Below are 17,852 nucleotides of genomic sequence, written 5' to 3' on the forward strand. Positions count from 1 at the left end.
TAGCCAATCTGAAGGGTGATTTTATAAAGCACAGTGTCCTTAACCTGTCCTGACACCATGTGAAGTCAGAAAAGTGTTACCTTCTTTGGCAAAGTATTTGGTGCAGGTCCAAGCAGAAATCAGCCCCCTCCCATGCCACACTCCTTTTTCTGGAGCGGCCTAATAACAAGAGGGGAATGTGTAATATGTTCTTAACATTTCTGAGGCCAATATGTTTCCCCCTCATTATGTAATGTTTCTTTTTGAAAGGTGAATTGACTATTAGCTTTAGGGTGCTTGTTGGCTTTACACCTAGTCGGTAGGAAAGGAGTCTGCTAGATTTACAACATGTAAATGCTTGCTGGGATTCAATAGGAAGCTGTCTTCAGGTATGGCTGTGCTTGCATGTAATTGGTATCCAGGTGGAACTGTTGCATAGTGAGCTGCATCCCAAGGGAAGTTGTTATCACATCACATCTTAAGGCCGCTTTCAACTTGAAGTCTTAGAGTCTTACGAGCCTTCCTGTACTGAAGATCACCCTAAGAGGAGTTTATATACGTGGTGTCTTTTTTTTTTTTTTAAAAAACAAATTCATTTTTCAAATATCAAACAATGCAATACAAAGGTAAAAGGAGTGCTTTGGTCAGTTCCAGTAAAAAGTTAATATACATAATCACTTAGGAAATTGTCAAGTACATCCTAGGCTGCTCCTGAATTGTTGGTGCTGTGAATGTTTCCCAGATGTGAACATGCTATCATTTTTTTCAGAATTGGAATTGCTTTGCAGTGACCTTATGGTGACTTGAGCTTATAATGTGAAACTGAACTTAATGTGAAAGGGCATGTACATGGAGGTGGGGAAAGGGCATTTTTTTTAAAAAAATGTGTATGCCGGTGTTTATTGAGTTCTTGGGGTGGAATAAAGTCGGAATGGTGATCAAAGTGTTTCTGCTAAAAACGGCATCTTCATATTGTCTCCCCCCTCCTCTTCCCTGTAAGGCATGCAGTTAAGGAAACATGGGACACTGATGTCATGCCATAAATTTCATTGCTTCCGCTTCACTTTTTATTGGCTGCCACTGGGGTAGACTAGATGGGAAAACTAAGAAAGTGATGCTGCTGCTTCATGTATTCCCATAACTATGCTTTATAGAGAGATGAGGGGGGAACTGACACAGAGTTCTGGTTTTCTGCAGCAGTCCCTTAACCACCATGACATCTTATACCAGCCATATCTGAGGCAAACTGATGTTAATAACACCTGTAAATCTTCTCATAAGGAAAGAGTGGTAGTGCTTTGCATATCAAATGTGTTACGTTTTTCTGTAATATGCTGCTTCCCTTTGCTTTCTCTCATGTATCTCCGACATGGTAGTTTGCTTACAGTAGTATCTAGTAGCCCTGATGCCCCCAAATGGGACAGTTTCCTTAGGTTAAAGAACATAAACAAAACTCAAACCCTGAGAAATAAGGTGCATTAAGTGAGGGAGAGAAGTGGGAAGCAGCAAATCTCTATGGAGAGCTGTACCAAATCAGGAAGGACACTTTGGTGATGCTATCTCTGTAATTATAATGTGCTTGCATGCAGTACAGACTATAAAGTAATTTCCTCGTTCATAGGTGAGGCCTGCTTATGATAAGTACAGTCCTGTGACATGATCCAGCATGTTCCTTTCCCAGACACTTCATTTTACTCATGTAGACCTGGAATGCTCGAATAGTGACGTGTTGAAATGAGGTACATCTCCTGGTCACTTGATAACCCTAGATTTTAATCATCCATCTAATATAGGAAATCTTGCCTCTCGGTACGCTGTCTTTTAAGATGGTTTGCATGGGAGTCCTAAACCATACTTAACTTGAGTTGCAGCAGTTTTGAGATTGAGCTGCTTTTAACAGGGTTTATGTGGCAAGTATAGGCGAGGCCAAGCTAACCCAAGTTTTCAGTGCCATCATAGGTGTGTCCTCAAAAGGGTGCCATGAATATGTATAAGCTTCTGGCATTGTAGCCATTTTGTCTATTCAGTGAAGGGATAGGTAGCTGCTGCTTCATGTCAAGACCTTATGATAAGCATTACAGCAAAAGTTTATACAGCACGGCGGCTATAAGATTGTGTTGTGATCCAGAAAAACTCTGCTTCAAATCTTACCTCTCACATAAATTTGCTAGGTGACTTTGGAGTTAAACCTAGACATGTCTTTGGCCATGCCTTTGAATTCTGTTCTGGGAATTACCTTTCTCCTTTATTTTTAAACAACTCGGCTGTGTAATCTCCTGATATGGATTGGGTCCCTTGGTGTGTTTGACTTTTTCCTCCATGCTGTTTTCCTGCTAAATATAATCTCCACAGCTATTTTTAACAGCTAAAAAACACCACCACCAGCACCACATTTGCTCTGTACTGTGGTTCCATTCTGGGTTGGGGGCCCTGGGGGGTGGGGGCTCATAGAGTTAAAAGAAAGAGGAGGGTCCCAAGCACAAGTTTCAAAGATGCAATTAACATAAGGCCCAGCTTAATTCTTCAGCAACCTACTGATCTCTCAGCAATCTATCTGCTATATGTAGAAAATAATACTGACCTACTCGATAAGGCTGTAAAGGTTCCTGAGTTAATTACTGTACATGTGAAGCTCTCTGGATGCTTTGTGGTGTCAAATAACTGATAAATGTTAAGGGTTTTGCTCCCAAACCAAGTACAGTTAAACCTTGGTTGTGGAACGTAATCCATTCCAGAAACACATTCGGCTTCCGAAATGTTCGACAACCGAGGTGCGGCTTCCGATTGGTTGCAAGAGCTTCTTGCACTCAAGCGGAAGCCGCAACGGACATTCGGCTTCCAAAAAACGTTCTAAAACAAGAGCATTTACTTCCGGGTTTTCAGCGTTCAGGAAATGAAACATTCCAAAATGGAGGCGTTCAGGAGCCGAGGTTTGACTGTAAACCAGCTGACCCATTCTTGCCTGGTCATTCCCTGCTACCATAATAAAAATGCATAGCTCAAATATTGCTTTATTTTGGGAGTAGTGGCATTTCTAGCATAGTCTTTGTTATTTTTCTTTATTTTTAATACAAATGTTTGTTTTCTGCTTATTAATGTTGGGAGTTTCCCTAATTTTTTTCAAAAGATAACAGGATGTGGCTTTCTATGCTGCACATATATTTTTAGAAAGGCCGTCAAGAAGACTGACTTACTGTCATAACCGACCTCCAAATACACACAGCTGTGGTCTGGACTGTATATATGTACATCTATTATCCAGTTAAAACACCACCACACCTGGCCCTTCTCAGTATTCTAGCTCTCTGGGGGTGAAATTATAAATAAATATGGAGGGGAATTGGTGAATGGGGTGGGGGAATAGAGAAGTCCAACCATGAAAACTTCACTTTGGGAAAACAAAGGAGTGCAGATTGAGATAGAGCATCCTGCCCTCTCACTGTTAATTTTTAAAAGAAATGATCACAGGTCCATGGAGGAAGATAGAGAAAGGAAACAAGCCCCCTTATATCTTTGATAGCATAATTTAGCCTTGAAGCAGGAGTCATATGTAGCGATGTAAAATAAACAAGGGGAATCCTATTAATGGTGATGGTAGTAAACATACAACTCTGATGATCCTAGAGCAGTGATAGGAAAGCTGTGGACCTTCGGATATTGTTGAGCTGCAACAGCCATCATCCCTGATCAATGACCATGGTGGCTAGAATTAATAGAAGTTGTAGTTTTGCAACATCTGCAGGACCATTGTTTAGCCACCCCTGTCACAGAATGTGAGGGGCCAAACTAGATGCTAAATGAAACATTTTCTGTGCATAGAGTTAGTAATGGGTTTGTCCTCCAAAATTGATTTGGGCTGTGGGGAGGTTTTTTTTTTTTTGTGTGTGTGTGTGTGTGTGTGTGTGTGTTTTTTTTAAAAAAAAAAAACCAAAACCTTTCATCAAGTGTTGCAGTCCCAACAATGCCCCCCACCCAGAATCTGCTGGTAGCCCTAACTTTTGTGTGTATACCATGGCAGGAGAAGAAAGGACTAACTTCCCCCACAATCCAAATGAACTCACCCTCTCCCATACTTGCTATTTGCCGTACACTTGGTAGCATACATTCATTTTTACTTTATTACCTAGTTCTCCAGGGCTTGGAGAGGGAGGGTTGTTGTGGTGTTGAGCCCTCGTGTCAGGCATGATAAGAAAGAACAAAATGATAACCCATTTTGGGGGCAGAGGAATGATTCATTGTTCCTAGACTAGGTCATAAATTTCCTTTACACCCCACCCTTCAGCGTGAATTATCCAATCTGCCGTACAACTCCTACTGATGTAGGGAGTGGCTTTCTTCGAGAAGCAACTAGTTTGTGAGTAGTGCTCATTTATCCTCTGACTGCCACGCTGATCAGCAGTCCATGAATCGTGCGCTCCCTTTCTGAAGCTCTACTGTGAAGCTCTGGTCATGCAGGGCTGGGAACCCCAAATGCTTCAAGGTAAGCTGCCCCACTTCCTTTCTCCTGCTTTTGGTCTCTGATTCTTTTGAAGCTTTGCTTGTCAATATCAAGCTTGCTTCCACTGCCATATATGGTGAAAAGCTTAACTACAACAAATGAAAGTGTATTGAAAGGATGGGGGAATCTTTTGGGTTTGATAAAACTGTGAATCCATAACCTTGTTCTGAAATAATAAGCTGGGAGGGAAGATGTGTCAGTGGGGGCTTTTCTTTCCTTAGTAGTATGTAGGTGTTCCTTTGTTCAAGGTCATTTGCTGTAACCTGACAGCATTTTTCATGTTGGCATCCCTTCTTTTTCACGAGGTGCTCAGAACAACTTTTTCTAATAGGCACATCACCAGACTTGGGCATTGATTTGCCCAGTTCTACCTTGTGAGGTTCATAGCTGTGTGAGGACTCAAACTTGACTTTCAAACATCCAGACACAACCAGTGCCCTACCCTGGTTCACACTCCCGTTGCTGGCAGGCTTCCTCTGAGCTTAACACTCCAGGTCATTGTTGCTTTGTGATTGCTTCATCATGTAGGAGTGAAGGTTCCTGTTTACTCTTCAGACTAAACATGAGCTAGCCTGTCTAGGTGACAGTGGTTGAGTGTATTTCAGCAAGTGACTTCATTCCTCTTTGTTTATCCATGTGTCTTCACTAAAGAATCTGGATTGTGGTTGCTTGCCTGCCAGGGCAATTTATTGTGTTGGGAGTCTTCAGAGAAGTAAGAAGTGGTGGCAGAATTGGTGCAGATGTTGGTGCGTTTGTGTGGGGAGCAGGAAGAGTTGTTCATTTTGTGAACAAAGAAGGAGCACTAGAGCAGCCCTCTAACTGGGGAACCTGTAGCACAGAATGGCTGTGTGCTGCCACAATTGTGTGCAAACTATATCTAATGGAAACAGATAATCTAGATATTTTATTATACCTGTATGACAAAAGGGTGTGTAGAAATATGTTTTCGATGGGAAGCACTACAGTAAAGCAATGCCCTTGTAGTTTTGCCTAAGCATTTTCTGGAAGCTCAAGAGCAGCGTTCAAAATCCGCCAGACACATTTTGCACCTGGCTATAGGCCACTTGCAACCAAGTGAAGATGCCTGGATGCCAGAATGGCACCTGACGTCTGCACCATCTAGAGGTGCATGCCTGGGGATCCTTGACTGTTTTCACACACTAGCAACACATCCTGTAGAATTCTATCCATTATATTTTATCTGCACCATCAGAATGGATTTCAGGAACCAAAAAGTTGTATTGAAAAAAAAAGCCTTTTGAGTCGTTTGGCCCAAAAACGGCAACTAGGCATTCCATTTTGGCGATTGTAACCCTGGTTAAATGAGCCAGGGTTTGGCGCCTAGCTTGTATATCTGAGTTTCTAACACTGCTCAGTAGGTAGTTTGTGTTGAGGATAAGTCTGACTTGTAACCCAGGAATTACCCTTGGAATCTCGCCTCCACAGCAAAGTCATGATTTCTCTTAGCTTCAACCTGTCACCACCTGTCACTATTGTTAAATAGTAGGGCTGGGCAATATCGGGTTTTCATCATCCTGATATATCACCAGCTAAACATAGCAATATATCGATATATCACAATGTCCGAAATAAGGATGGAACCATGTAGAAACGAACGGGGTAATGTCTTGGCAGCTGCTACCTAGACAGAGAGAGGTAGGGAGGAAGAAGCAGCCTAACCTCATGTTGCTTTCTGGATGGAGTAGAGATGGAAGGCAAGAAGAGTTAGACGCTGGAGGGGGAACTCCCAACCCCACACCCAGAGCCTCATAAAGAGAAGCCTTATACCCTCAATATTATGGGAGGTGGGGAGGGGAGATACATTACTTTTCCATGGAGAAGAGGGGTAATGAAAGTATTCCCAGTGTCGGAGCCTATAAGTGACTGTGCTGGCCTATCAGAAAGGATTTGGGCATGGATTCTGTAAAACTGCAAGTAAACTGCTTTGAACACTTCTGAAAACGTGGTAGAGCATCCTTCTGCAAGCCTCCCATAAGAAATGCAACTGGCATCTACTTTAAATGGATGTTGATGCCAGCTGAGGATATATCACTTCACCAAGGCATTTGTAGGTGGTCAATCAATGGTGCCCATTTGTAACGGGGTATTATTTTCCTGCTGTTGTCTCGGTATTGATTTTTGTACTGGTCTTCATTTGTTTGTTAACCCTGAGGTTATTTCTGATGAAGGGTAGTATAGAAATGTATCAAGTGCTGCACAATATTTTATTTTTTAACTGCTATATATATTAAACATTTTACTGTATCTTTTTTTGCACCAAAGAGCAATGCAAAGGGAAAAAGAGCTCAGCTGAAGACTTTCTGCTTGTGTTGCTTGCATGCTTCCTCTGGTGCTCTCTTTTAATGAGTTTCTGATCTCTCATGCCAGAGAAGACCCCCTGTTCAAATAATGGTGGGATGGCCTCTTCAGTTGTTTATAGCTCTTCATCAGTGTTAGGAATTAGCCAGGCACTTTTTGCAATGGGCACTGGTCCAGTTGCAACTACACGGAGAGCTCTGGGCACCAGGCTGGCGAAGGACATCTCCATCTGGCTGGCCCCGTCGTGCTTTCTTAAGCAGGTGAGCAGAAGTGCTTATTTATTGCGTTTCTATGTCACCTTTTCCTCCAAGGTGTACATGGTTTGCCCTGCTTCTCAGTTGATCCCTACAATGACCCTGTGAGGTAGGTTTGGAAGCTGTGACTGGCCCAAGGTCACCCAGTGAGCTTCAGGACTGAGTGGTGATTTGAACCCTGATCTCTCCGGTCCTAGTCTGGCACTTTAACCACTACACCGCACTGGTTCCTATCGTACTTCTGCTATGGGGCAGCTCTATAAATTAAGTCAGTCAATGAATATGGGCAAAGCTAAATGTCACTTAGAGAAGGATTTGGAATATTTTCCTTGAAGCTTGAATTTGTTTTATTCTGGGTGGTTTGATGGATGTTTCAATGTGTTGTCCACTGCTTTGAGATTTTCTCTTTAAAATATGAAGTGGTGTAGAGATGAAATGAAAAACAATAGCAAGAATAATAAATTTCATTATAAAAGAAAATGGTGCCTAGACATCCCGTTGTGGCGACTGTAACCTAGGTTTAAGGTGCCATTTGGTTATTACCTTATATATCTTAGTTTCTATCACTGCTTTTGATCGAGGGAGAGGGGGGAAGGAATTGTCTTAGCCAAAGGCTATTCAAGACCCTCTTCTGACCCCTACCTGGAAACAATACTAGGTTGGGGTGAGAATATGTTCCAACAGGTGCACAGTGATATTGTGCCGACTGGTGCATGATTCCGGGACTCTCAATTGGCAAACAAATTCTTATGCTGTAAGCCCACCTTTTTAAACCGTAGGTGTTGAGGAGGAGGAGGTTGTTATCGAAGAACTTTTACCATCTGATGGCAAACATAAGTTTCCATAGTGAACATGCACCCACAACCACTACATAATATTCATTTATTCTTGCAACATACTTACAGGGGGCTGTTGGAACGATCCGATCTCTTTGCAAAGGAGGGAGTCTGAGTCAGAAACTGCAACTTTCCAAAGGTTGCCTTGTGAGTCAGTGGCAGAGTCAGGAACAGAAGCTGTGAGTCCTGACTTCTTATGACTCTGTTTCCTAATCATTGGTGCTCCAAGATGCATTGGTAATAAGCACTGACTCATGCAGAGTCATCTGTGCTTGTTTTGTTCTGTTTTTCCTCCTTGCAGCAAATATCAGCTCAAGGAGTTTATATACAAAACTTCTGCTGATGACAAATACTAGCAGGACAACCTCAAGGCCTGAAACTACCTCACTAATAGGATGTCTGATAGGAGGAGTCTTCACCACTCTTTAAACATAAATGCCCAAGCCAGCATTTTCCTACTTTCGAGTCTGCCTAGTTGCCCTACTGTTTGCTGTCCCAATGAACAATGAGTAATAATTGTGCCCTGAGACTAGTGCGTATCACAGAGATGAAATGAGGTTAGAGTTTTATGTAACCTGAACTTCTGGATTTAAATTTAAAGCTGCATTTGGCCATGGGCTCTCTCTTTCTCTCTCTTTCTGATAGGGGCAATGTTTTATATCTCTACATCTCTGTGGGGAAAAGTTGTATATATCTAGCACTGGAAATTATAGAATGGCCAGATGAACCTTTAATAGCTGTACAGAAGACTGAATTTCAGCAGGTGTAGCTTGCATGACAACTCTTAAAGGTGCAGGAGCCGTTTGCTTTCCCCATCAGGTCCACTGAAATTGCAGTGGCAGCCGGTTCAGTTTAATACCCGAAATACCAATGAGAATGCTGTTTCGCTTTCTTTCTCAAGAACTGTTTGCCATAGGACATGGTTTTTGTTTTCTATTTATTCCTTGGGAGAGACTGCTTAGATTCGGAAGTTATATTTAATTTGGAAATGCTTCTATTTTTGTTGCCTGTGACTGCTTGATGGAGCCTGTTTCTTTCTGCAAAAGAGGAATATGTGAGATTTGCTACCACTGACCATTCCTGGTGTTGTGCGTGTCTTGCCATAGTGCTTGCAGATTGACCTGGGGGTTTCAAATCATTGGGCCTTGAATATATGGCATCAACAGTTCGGCTAACTTTTGATTCACCTCTGCAGCTGAGGCCTATTGCATGACTTGTTCCGTTGTGCTGGCCTGCATAAACAGGAGCCTATGGACTTCAGAACTTTTGTGGTGGTGAAATCCTGTCTTACTGAATCTTGGGGATTCCAGTGTAATGCTGATGTGACTCATAATGCCTTCTGTCTCATTACTGACCTGTGCCTTTATTATAGGTCTGTAGGACTAGCTCTTCCTGTATCAGGATCACCACATTCGAAACATATTCTTAAATTTCTATCATGGGCGTCTCTCTGCCATTATTATACTGTTTTTACGGCTGTGACATCTGACATCTAGAGGCTGAATTTTTAAATGAAGCATGAGTGACTTTCACAGTGCAGTCTTTGTAGGAAGCCTGTTGGAAGGGACCGCAAGGGTCCTCTAGTCCAACCCCTTGCAATGTAGGAATCTCAGCTAAAGCATCCATGACAGATGGCCATCCAACCTCTGCTTGTTGTTGTTGTTCAGTCGTTCAGTCGTGTCCGACTCTTCGTGACCCCATGGACCAGAGCACGCCAGGCACGCCTATCCTTCACTGCTTCTCGTAGTTTGGCCAAACTCATGTTAGTAGCTTCGAGAACACTGTCCAACCATCTCATCCTCTGTCGTCCCCTTCTCCTTGTGCCCTCCATCTTTCCCAACATCAGGGTCTTTTCTAGGGAGTCTTCTCTTCTCATGATGTGGCCAAAGTACTGGAGCCTCAACTTCAGGATCTGTCCTTCTAGTGAGCACTCAGGGCTGATTTCTTTGAGAATGGATAGGTTTGATCTTCTTGCAGTCCATGGGACTCTCAAGAGTCTCCTCCAGCACCATAATTCAAAAGCATCAATTCTTCGGCGATCAGCCTTCTTGATGGTCCAGCTCTCACTTCCGTACATTACTACTGGGAAAACCATAGCTTTAACTATACGGACCTTTGTCGGCAAGGTGATGTCTTTGCTTTTTAAGATGCTGTCTAGGTTTGTCATTGCTTTTCTCCCAAGAAGCAGGCGTCTTCTAATTTCGTGACTGCTGTCACCATCTGCAGTGATCATGGAGCCCAAGAAAGTGAAATCTCTCACTGCCTCCATTTCTTCCCCTTCTATTTGCCAGGAGATGATGGGACCAGTGGCCATGATCTTAGTTTTTTTGATGTTGAGCTTCAGACCATATTTTGCGCTCTCCTCTTTCACCCTCATTAAAAGGTTCTTTAATTCCTCCTCACTTTCTGCCATCAAGGTAGTATCATCAGCATATATGAGGTTGTTGATATTTTTCCCGGCAATCTTAATTCCGGTTTGGGATTCATCCAGTCCAGCCTTTCGCATGATGAATTCTGCATATAAGTTAAACAAGCAGGGAGACAATATACAGCCTTGTCGTACTCCTTTCCCAATTTTGAACCAATCAGTTGTTCCATATCCAGTTCTAACTGTAGCTTCTTGTCCCACATAGAGATTTCTCAGGAGACAAATGAGGTGATCCGGCACTCCCATTTCTTTAAGAACTTGCCATAGTTTGCTGTGGTCGACACAGTCAAATGCTTTTGCGTAGTCAATGAAGCAGAAGTAGATGTTTTTCTGGAACTCTCTAGCTTTCTCCATAATCCAGCGCATGTTTGCAATTTGGTCTCTGGTTCCTCTGCCCCTACGAAATCCAGCTTGCACTTCTGGGAGTTCTCGGTCCACATACTGCTTAAGCCTGCCTTGTAGAATTTTAAGCATAACCTTGCTAGCGTGTGAAATGAGTGCAATTGTGCGGTAGTTGGAGCATTCTTTGGCACTGCCCTTCTTTGGGATTGGGATGTAGACTGATCTTCTCCAATCCTCTGGCCACTGCTGAGTTTTCCAAACTTGCTGGCATATTGAGTGTAGCACCTTAACAGCATCAACCTCTGCTTAAAAACCTCCAATGAAGGAGAGTCCACAACCTCCCAAGGGAGACTGTTCCACTGTCAAACAGCTCTTACTGTCAGAGTTATTCCTGATGTTTAGTCGGAATCTCCTGTCTTGTAATTTGAAGCCTTTGGTTTAGGTCCTGCCCTCCAGAGCAGGAGAAAACAAGGTTCTTCCCTCTTGCATGTGACAGCCCTTGAGATATCTGAAGATAGTATCTCCTCTCAGTCTCCTCTTTTCCAGGCTAAACATACCCAGCTCCTTGGTTTAGGTTTTCCAGTATTGCAACCATGAGCTCTAACTTCTCTGACACTCTGATAGCAAACAATGTCCTGCCCACTTTGTATTGCATTTGGCGGCGTTTACATGCTAACATGTAAAAGATTTCTCCAAGGCAAGTACAGTGGTACCTCTGGTTACGAACGGGATCCGTTCCGGAGCCCCGTTCATAACCCGTGATATGTGTAACCTGAAGCGCTGCATCTGCGCATTTGTGCGACACGATTCAGCACTTTGCGCATGCGCGTGACGTCATTTGACACGACTGTGCGTGTGCGAACCGCCGAACCCGGAAGTAACGCGTTCCGTTATTTCCGGGTTCAGCGCGTTCGTAACCTGTGTTGTACGCATCCTGAAGCATTCGTAACAAGAGGTACGACTGTAGCCTATAACTATTGAGCATGTAGATTGTTTTGGGCGTCTATGTTACTATTAAAGTGAAGATTTAGGTCTTGAGAGATCAGAGTTGGTTATAGTGTTAACTGGCAAGTTAAAGGAAGAAGGTAAGATAATCAGTATTTAAGCATTTTAGCCACTGAACTTTGTGAAATTGCCAGTAGCATTTTGCGAGTGTTGACAAATTGGTATTCAGCAGAATTCTTTGTTTTAAAATAATAATAATCTGATCTGTGAAATCTTGATTACTTGTAAGAACTTGGCAATTTTTGAACAATTCCTAAATCATTTATTAGATTTGTAATCTGCCCTTCCACCCAAAGTAGTTTCTGAAAAGTTTTTGTAGGGAAATATTGAAATACACCATTTTTTTTTCTGTTTGAGGAAAAATGCATCCTTCTGTCGTAAGGTTGACCCATTTTGATAGAGAATGTGAAATAATCTGGTTCTCAGTTTACTAGAGCAATTGTGCAGCTTATATATGATGAACAGGGAGTGAGAAGTCCAAGGTGTTTTTATAAGAACACCAACTTAGGTTAGTGTAGATGAAAACCTCAGCTCAGTCTGCTCAGTCCACATAGGGTAAGTTCAAACTTGATTACCGGTACTTCCTTGTCTGTCACTGAAAAGAGGTTGCATTGGCCAGGCTGTGCATTGTTCATGGACATGCAGTTTGGTATTTTCTTTACATGCAAAAGAACTGACTGCGTGTGGGCAGTGCAACATTGTCCTGAGGGCCAGTCATGTTTTATGGTCCTGTCTGTGCTTCTCTTGTGAGTCAGACGTCTTTTTACGGAGCTACCAAGTGCACTATGCACTCAAAATTTGCTTAGGCTTTGTACTTTTTAAATAGTTAAACTGTGGTTTTGATAGACTGCAGGCCGGCCCATGGTCAGAGATTTTCTGCTGAGTGTGTGCGCGTGTGCTTTGCATACGTTTGGAGAGGGAAAGGCATCAAAAGGCAGTGCAAAAGATACAATTTGAATGTTGAAATTATCATAAATTAACGTTAGTAAAGTACCGTAAGACAAAAAAGAGTTCTTCATTCCAGTACTCTTCTTTATATCATTGTAAGTATAAAGGCTACAATATGGTTTCCCAGACATGTGAGTTTCCAAATTCCCTCTCCTGAGATGACATTGTTCATATATCTGAGAGGCATATAGGGGTACATCCAACACGGTAGATTTACTTTTTTCAAGGTAAGCTTTATTGACTAGTGTGCCCTGGTGCACAGTATGGAGATTGGTGTGCTACAGAACAGACCTCTTTTTAATGATACCTAATAGTTCAGGGAATGGGCAAGCAGCATTCCTGAGCGGAACTCTGTATGACTATGACCCTGAAGAACTAGTTTCATTGACCACATGTCTTGAACCCTGTGACCTTTGCACAATTCCCAAATCAACCAACTTTTGTTGATCTGTTAGAAGGAAGTATAAAGTGTCTGAACAGAAGTTGTGCAGGCAGCAGTGTCCTGTTTATTGCCTGACACATATTTAGGTTGCTGATGATGAATGCATCGTTCAAGGTTCAAATCTCCACATGCTTTGTGGAACCCTGTTTAGCTGTCCCCTTTAACGGTATTGTAAAATACATGTATGCTGTTTACATCAGAGGTTTTCAACCTTTTTGAGTCCACGGCTCCCTTGACCAACTACATTCTTTCTGCGGCACCCCTGTGGGACTCAGGAGCCCAGTTATATCACCCCTTGCCTGCAGAGCTGCCAGCCTCTCACCCTTTCTCGAACAACTTCCCTTGTGGAGTGTTCCCTCAGCCTCCACCCCTCAACTTGAGAGTCCTCCAGGCAGCCACAACTGCTGCCCCTGGTCTCTGAGGTGCCCCCCCGTCCCAAATAGAGGTGCCTTCTCACACTGCCCCACAGTGGCCTGGGAAGCACCCTCTGGCCAGTCCCAGAGGCACCATTCGCCTGGGGAGCTTGTAGCCAGGGCTGCTGTAACAAACAGCTGTGCATGCCTTTGGGAAGCAAAGACACAAGAGGGCATCTGAGGAAGGAGGGAAGAAGAGAAGGACAGATTGCCCGTGGCACCCCTGACTAACATTCAAGGCACCCCAGTGTGCCATGGCACACTGGTTGAAAACCACTGGTTTACATAAAAAGCTAGGTTTGTAGTGAGGCATAAAACCTGTTAAGGAATGGGGGTGGATATTTTCACTTCCCTCCCCACTAGTTCTTCTAACTTTTGGGACCATAATAACAGATACTGTAAGTAGGTTATGAACTTTTATAAGCGTACCCTAAAACACTCTTGTAATGATGGAAATACAAGGGAATTTCCTGCCTCAGTGACCAGCATGAGGCTCTTTCTGTAGACTTGTACAGCAATCAAGCAACCTGCTTTCCCCAGTCAATGTCCCCAGGGTATAAAAACAACGCAAGGAATTGTATTGCATCTTGACATAAGTAGGCTCTCTGTAATCTTGCTGTCGAAACAGCTGGATGGCTAGCTGCCTTGAAAAACATATGTTTTAATGCAGGAATAATGCTTTATGCTTTAGGCGGCCATAGCTGTTGAAATTGGGTGACTTTACGAATAAAAGCACTTCTGTAGTGTCTGTCCGGGGTGGGGGTGGTTAGGGACTGACATTAAATGCTGGGTTAGATACCGGGCGACAAAAAGCATTTTTTTATTGCTAGTTCACATCTCTGTGTGACTGGGCTTTATTGCTTTGTTCAAGCGAAAACAGTTTGCTGTATCTTGCTGAAAACTGTGTTTATCAGGATTGCTGAGAATTAGAATGCAAGCATCAGCTTGGTGCACAGACACATCCTTGCCACACATATGTCTTGAATGAATTCCCCACTCATTCTTAAATTTCAGCCCTCTCACTTGCCACCTTCAAGCTGTGACTTGTCTTGCACACTTGCTACTCTTGGTGATTGGGAGAGCCCCATTCTCAGCTGTGCTTGGCTTTGTTTATTGTGGTATAGCATTGGTCTTCAACTGATGGGGTGGGACCGACTACTGGGTCATGACTAGATCTAAGGTGAGTTGTGACGGCATACAAGTATATGGAAAAAATTAAGAAATGTATCCCCAGATACATGTTTGGGCTACAGGTAGGTTTGTGTCTGAAAAAGTTGAAGACAGCAGTGATATATGTGCAGTGTCATAAGAGACACATCCTTTTAATGGAGCTGCTGAAATTTTTTAGCACAAGCAAATGTATACTTTTGTGTGTGTTCTCACTTCTACTCAACTGGTTTCTTGAATTGTCATTTTAAACCCAGTTTTGTTCAGGGCTGGCTGAAGACAGTCTAGCACCTCAGGAGGAAAATTCAATTTCTGCTCCCATCCTTGGTAAACAGTAAGTCTGGCAAGTTGCTACCCTTATCATTGCATTGTTTTGTGCTCAAATTATGTATGAGTGGTTCACCAGTTCTGTCCTCCAGTGGCCTTTGAAAAGCTGCCTTTGGAGTGTTAGGATATCCTCTAAGGTGGCTCTTGAGGGACTTCAGAGGGGAAATCAGCCATCCAAACCTCTATGTGAGTGGAAGTGTGTTCTGCTTGCACAGCAATATTTTTCAATCCAAGTTATTGATTTGATGTGAACAATAGGAAGCATGCAAGAAATCTATAATTTCCCTTGCAGTTTGTGGTATTTTTAGACTCCATGACAGTAACAATAACCTCAGGCTGTTAAAAAAAAAGCTGCATTGAGTGGTTCTCATACTTTTAATGTTGTTTATATAAGAGACATTCCAAATTGGAGTTTAGAGGACTGTTAAACAGGACTTGCACATGGCATAGATACAGACTAAGTTTTCACCAATGACAGTATTCCCTGAGTAGAGTTCTGGTCAGGCAATGCTCCTGCCAGTGGGAGATGGGAGGGAAATTCTGCTGACCCCCCCCCCACCCTTTAAAAATTTAAAGGATTGGGCAAACCTCTGGTATAAGGGTATGGCTGCAGGAAGGAAGACTCAGTGAAAGTTACCTTCATCCACTGCCTCCATTGGGATCCTCCACTGGATCAAAAGACTTGACACAAGGAGCCCTTCCATTGTGGAAGGGTAAGTTAGGATTCAACCCAACTGTGTACAGTCATACTTCGAGTTGCGTACGCTCCATGTTGCGTACGTTCGACTTACGGACCTCTGCGACCTGGAAGTCCTCCCAGGAGCACGCAGGTGCACAGAAGCGTTCTGCGCACTTTGCACATGCGCAGAAGCGCAAAAACGTGCGCACTTCCGGGTTTTTTGTTTTTTCGGGGCGTTCGTGTTAAGCACGCCCATGTTACATAGCGTGATCCAGAATGGATCGCGTGCGTAACACTGGGTACCACTGTATTGCTAAACCTTGGCTGAGGGAAGTACTGTACAGAGGAAATTTGTGTGCAGGAGGGACTTCATGTTCTTGTAGCCCCGTTGCAAAGTCATGATTTGGCAGTTATTGTCCTTTTACCCTTGGTAAGGATATGTTCCAGGTAGTTCCAGGCTAGTTCCATCAGTCATGTTAAAATGTATCAAAGATTGGTACACAGTGCCGTTTGCTTAACACCGATGCCTTCTCTGTGCTTCTTAGAAGCTAATAAATGAACTTCTTTGTTAGAAGCACATGCAAGCCTCAGGGTCTCAAAGTCAGCACCTTAAACAAAAAGCACTGTTTCTAAAGTGCGTAAGAGTTTAAAAACCATTTCAAGCAAACTCACCCCTCGCCAGTCATATTGCATCATTTGACATCGCCTGTCAATCATTTCAATCCATCTAGGATTCCTAGGATTAGATTTAAATGTTTTAGATATTTTAACATAAATTTTATGCACATCTCCTCCCAAGTCTAACTTTTCCTTAGTGCACACTCCCTGTCATTTTTTTCTTCTTGAAGCCTTGTGTTTCTGTCCTACTGTCTTTGAATACAGTGTACATGTTTGGCTAGCATGGAGAAAGAAGTTCATAATCCGGTTGCATCTGCTTTCCACCTCTGTGAACCATTGCAACAGCCGTGTTTGCACAGCCTCTTTTAGAAAAGTGAAAGTTCCTGCCATCAAGAGCTTGTGGTTGAAATTCCTGTTTACAGTATGCTTTGTCGCTGCTGTGAGTTGATCATGTAGGCAGGGTTGGGAAAACGTTTCATGACTTATTGTAGATGGTTTAAAGCAGTTGCATAGATCACAGAGATAGGCATAAGGAGAGGACCCCCACCTCTCATTATGGTTGGGATCAGCCCAGAAATCTGATCTAGAGGTGTTTGATTATGTTCTGGGGCCTGTTTGAGCAAAATAATGGAATTATATTCTTGGGGCAGAATCTGAGATTACTGATTCTGCCAGATAACAGTGGCAACACTATGCCTTGATTGTTTCATGGTGAAAGGTGCCAGAAATTTAAGCTTCAGCCAAAAACAAATAACCTAAAATTACACAAAATTGCTTTGATAGATCAGACCAAAGGTCTGTCTTTGCTTGGTGTCCTGCATTCTGATTTATTTAAAGAAGTGTTCTTTATTGATTTTACAAAATCTTTAGTGCTTTCTGTTTAAATCTTTAGCACATTCCTTCTAGTGTTGTAACATCAGCCATAGCAGCAGCAGCAACAACAACAAACAACAAACAACAAACAACAAACAACAAACAATAAACAACAACTTTATTATTTATACTCTGCCCATCTGGCTGGGTTTCCCCAGCCACTGTGGGCAGCTCCCAACAGAATATTTAAAAGACGATGAAACATCAAACATTAAAAACTTCCCTAAACAGGGCTGCCTTTTGGCCATCGTTTATTTACTGGATCTAATGACTTGTAGGTTGCTAGTTTTCAAATTAAGGTAGATTAATCCTAAAGTAGTAAAAGTTGGAATGGGTTTTTGCATGTTTAGGATACTGGTCTCCTCATCTGAAAACTCGCTGCATGTAGTATAAAAACTGCTTTGAAGTTCTCATAGTAGACTTGGAAAAGCAAGAAAATTTTGAGTGGGGGGGGGGGATCATTCAGGACATTCTTCTTACCAGTGTGAGTCTACTCAATTTCATTGCAACAGTTTTAGTTAAATTTTGTGTAGTGATGCTTTTTGCCTTATGTATCCTTTCTTTTGCCCTTGCCCTTTAAAAAGTGGAATGGTAGATGGATTACAATTTGAATGTAGCATTTTCGTAGAATTGTAGAATACAGGAAGGGACCCTGAAGGTCATCTGGGGCGGGTGGCGTTTCCTTGTGATAGGAGCTGACCCTCTTTTCCAGAACTGTTCCAAA

At 42.7% G+C, this 17,852-nt stretch overlaps 1 protein-coding gene across 1 annotated transcript in view; it reads left to right on the forward strand.

Moving 5' to 3' along the window:
* The first annotated feature begins 4,075 nt into the window (after window positions 1-4,075).
* DIP2B (disco interacting protein 2 homolog B) overlaps window positions 4,076-17,852 on the forward strand; it is a 155,076-nt gene continuing 141,299 nt past the window's right edge. The window contains exon 1 of the mRNA XM_033138694.1: window positions 4,076-4,459. Coding sequence (XP_032994585.1) covers window positions 4,429-4,459 — 31 coding nt within the window. The 5' untranslated portion in view covers window positions 4,076-4,428. The remainder of the gene's footprint in view (window positions 4,460-17,852) is intronic.

The sequence above is a fragment of the Lacerta agilis genome, chromosome 2 (genome assembly GCF_009819535.1).
Source record: "Lacerta agilis isolate rLacAgi1 chromosome 2, rLacAgi1.pri, whole genome shotgun sequence".
Taxonomy (NCBI): domain Eukaryota; kingdom Metazoa; phylum Chordata; class Lepidosauria; order Squamata; family Lacertidae; genus Lacerta; species Lacerta agilis.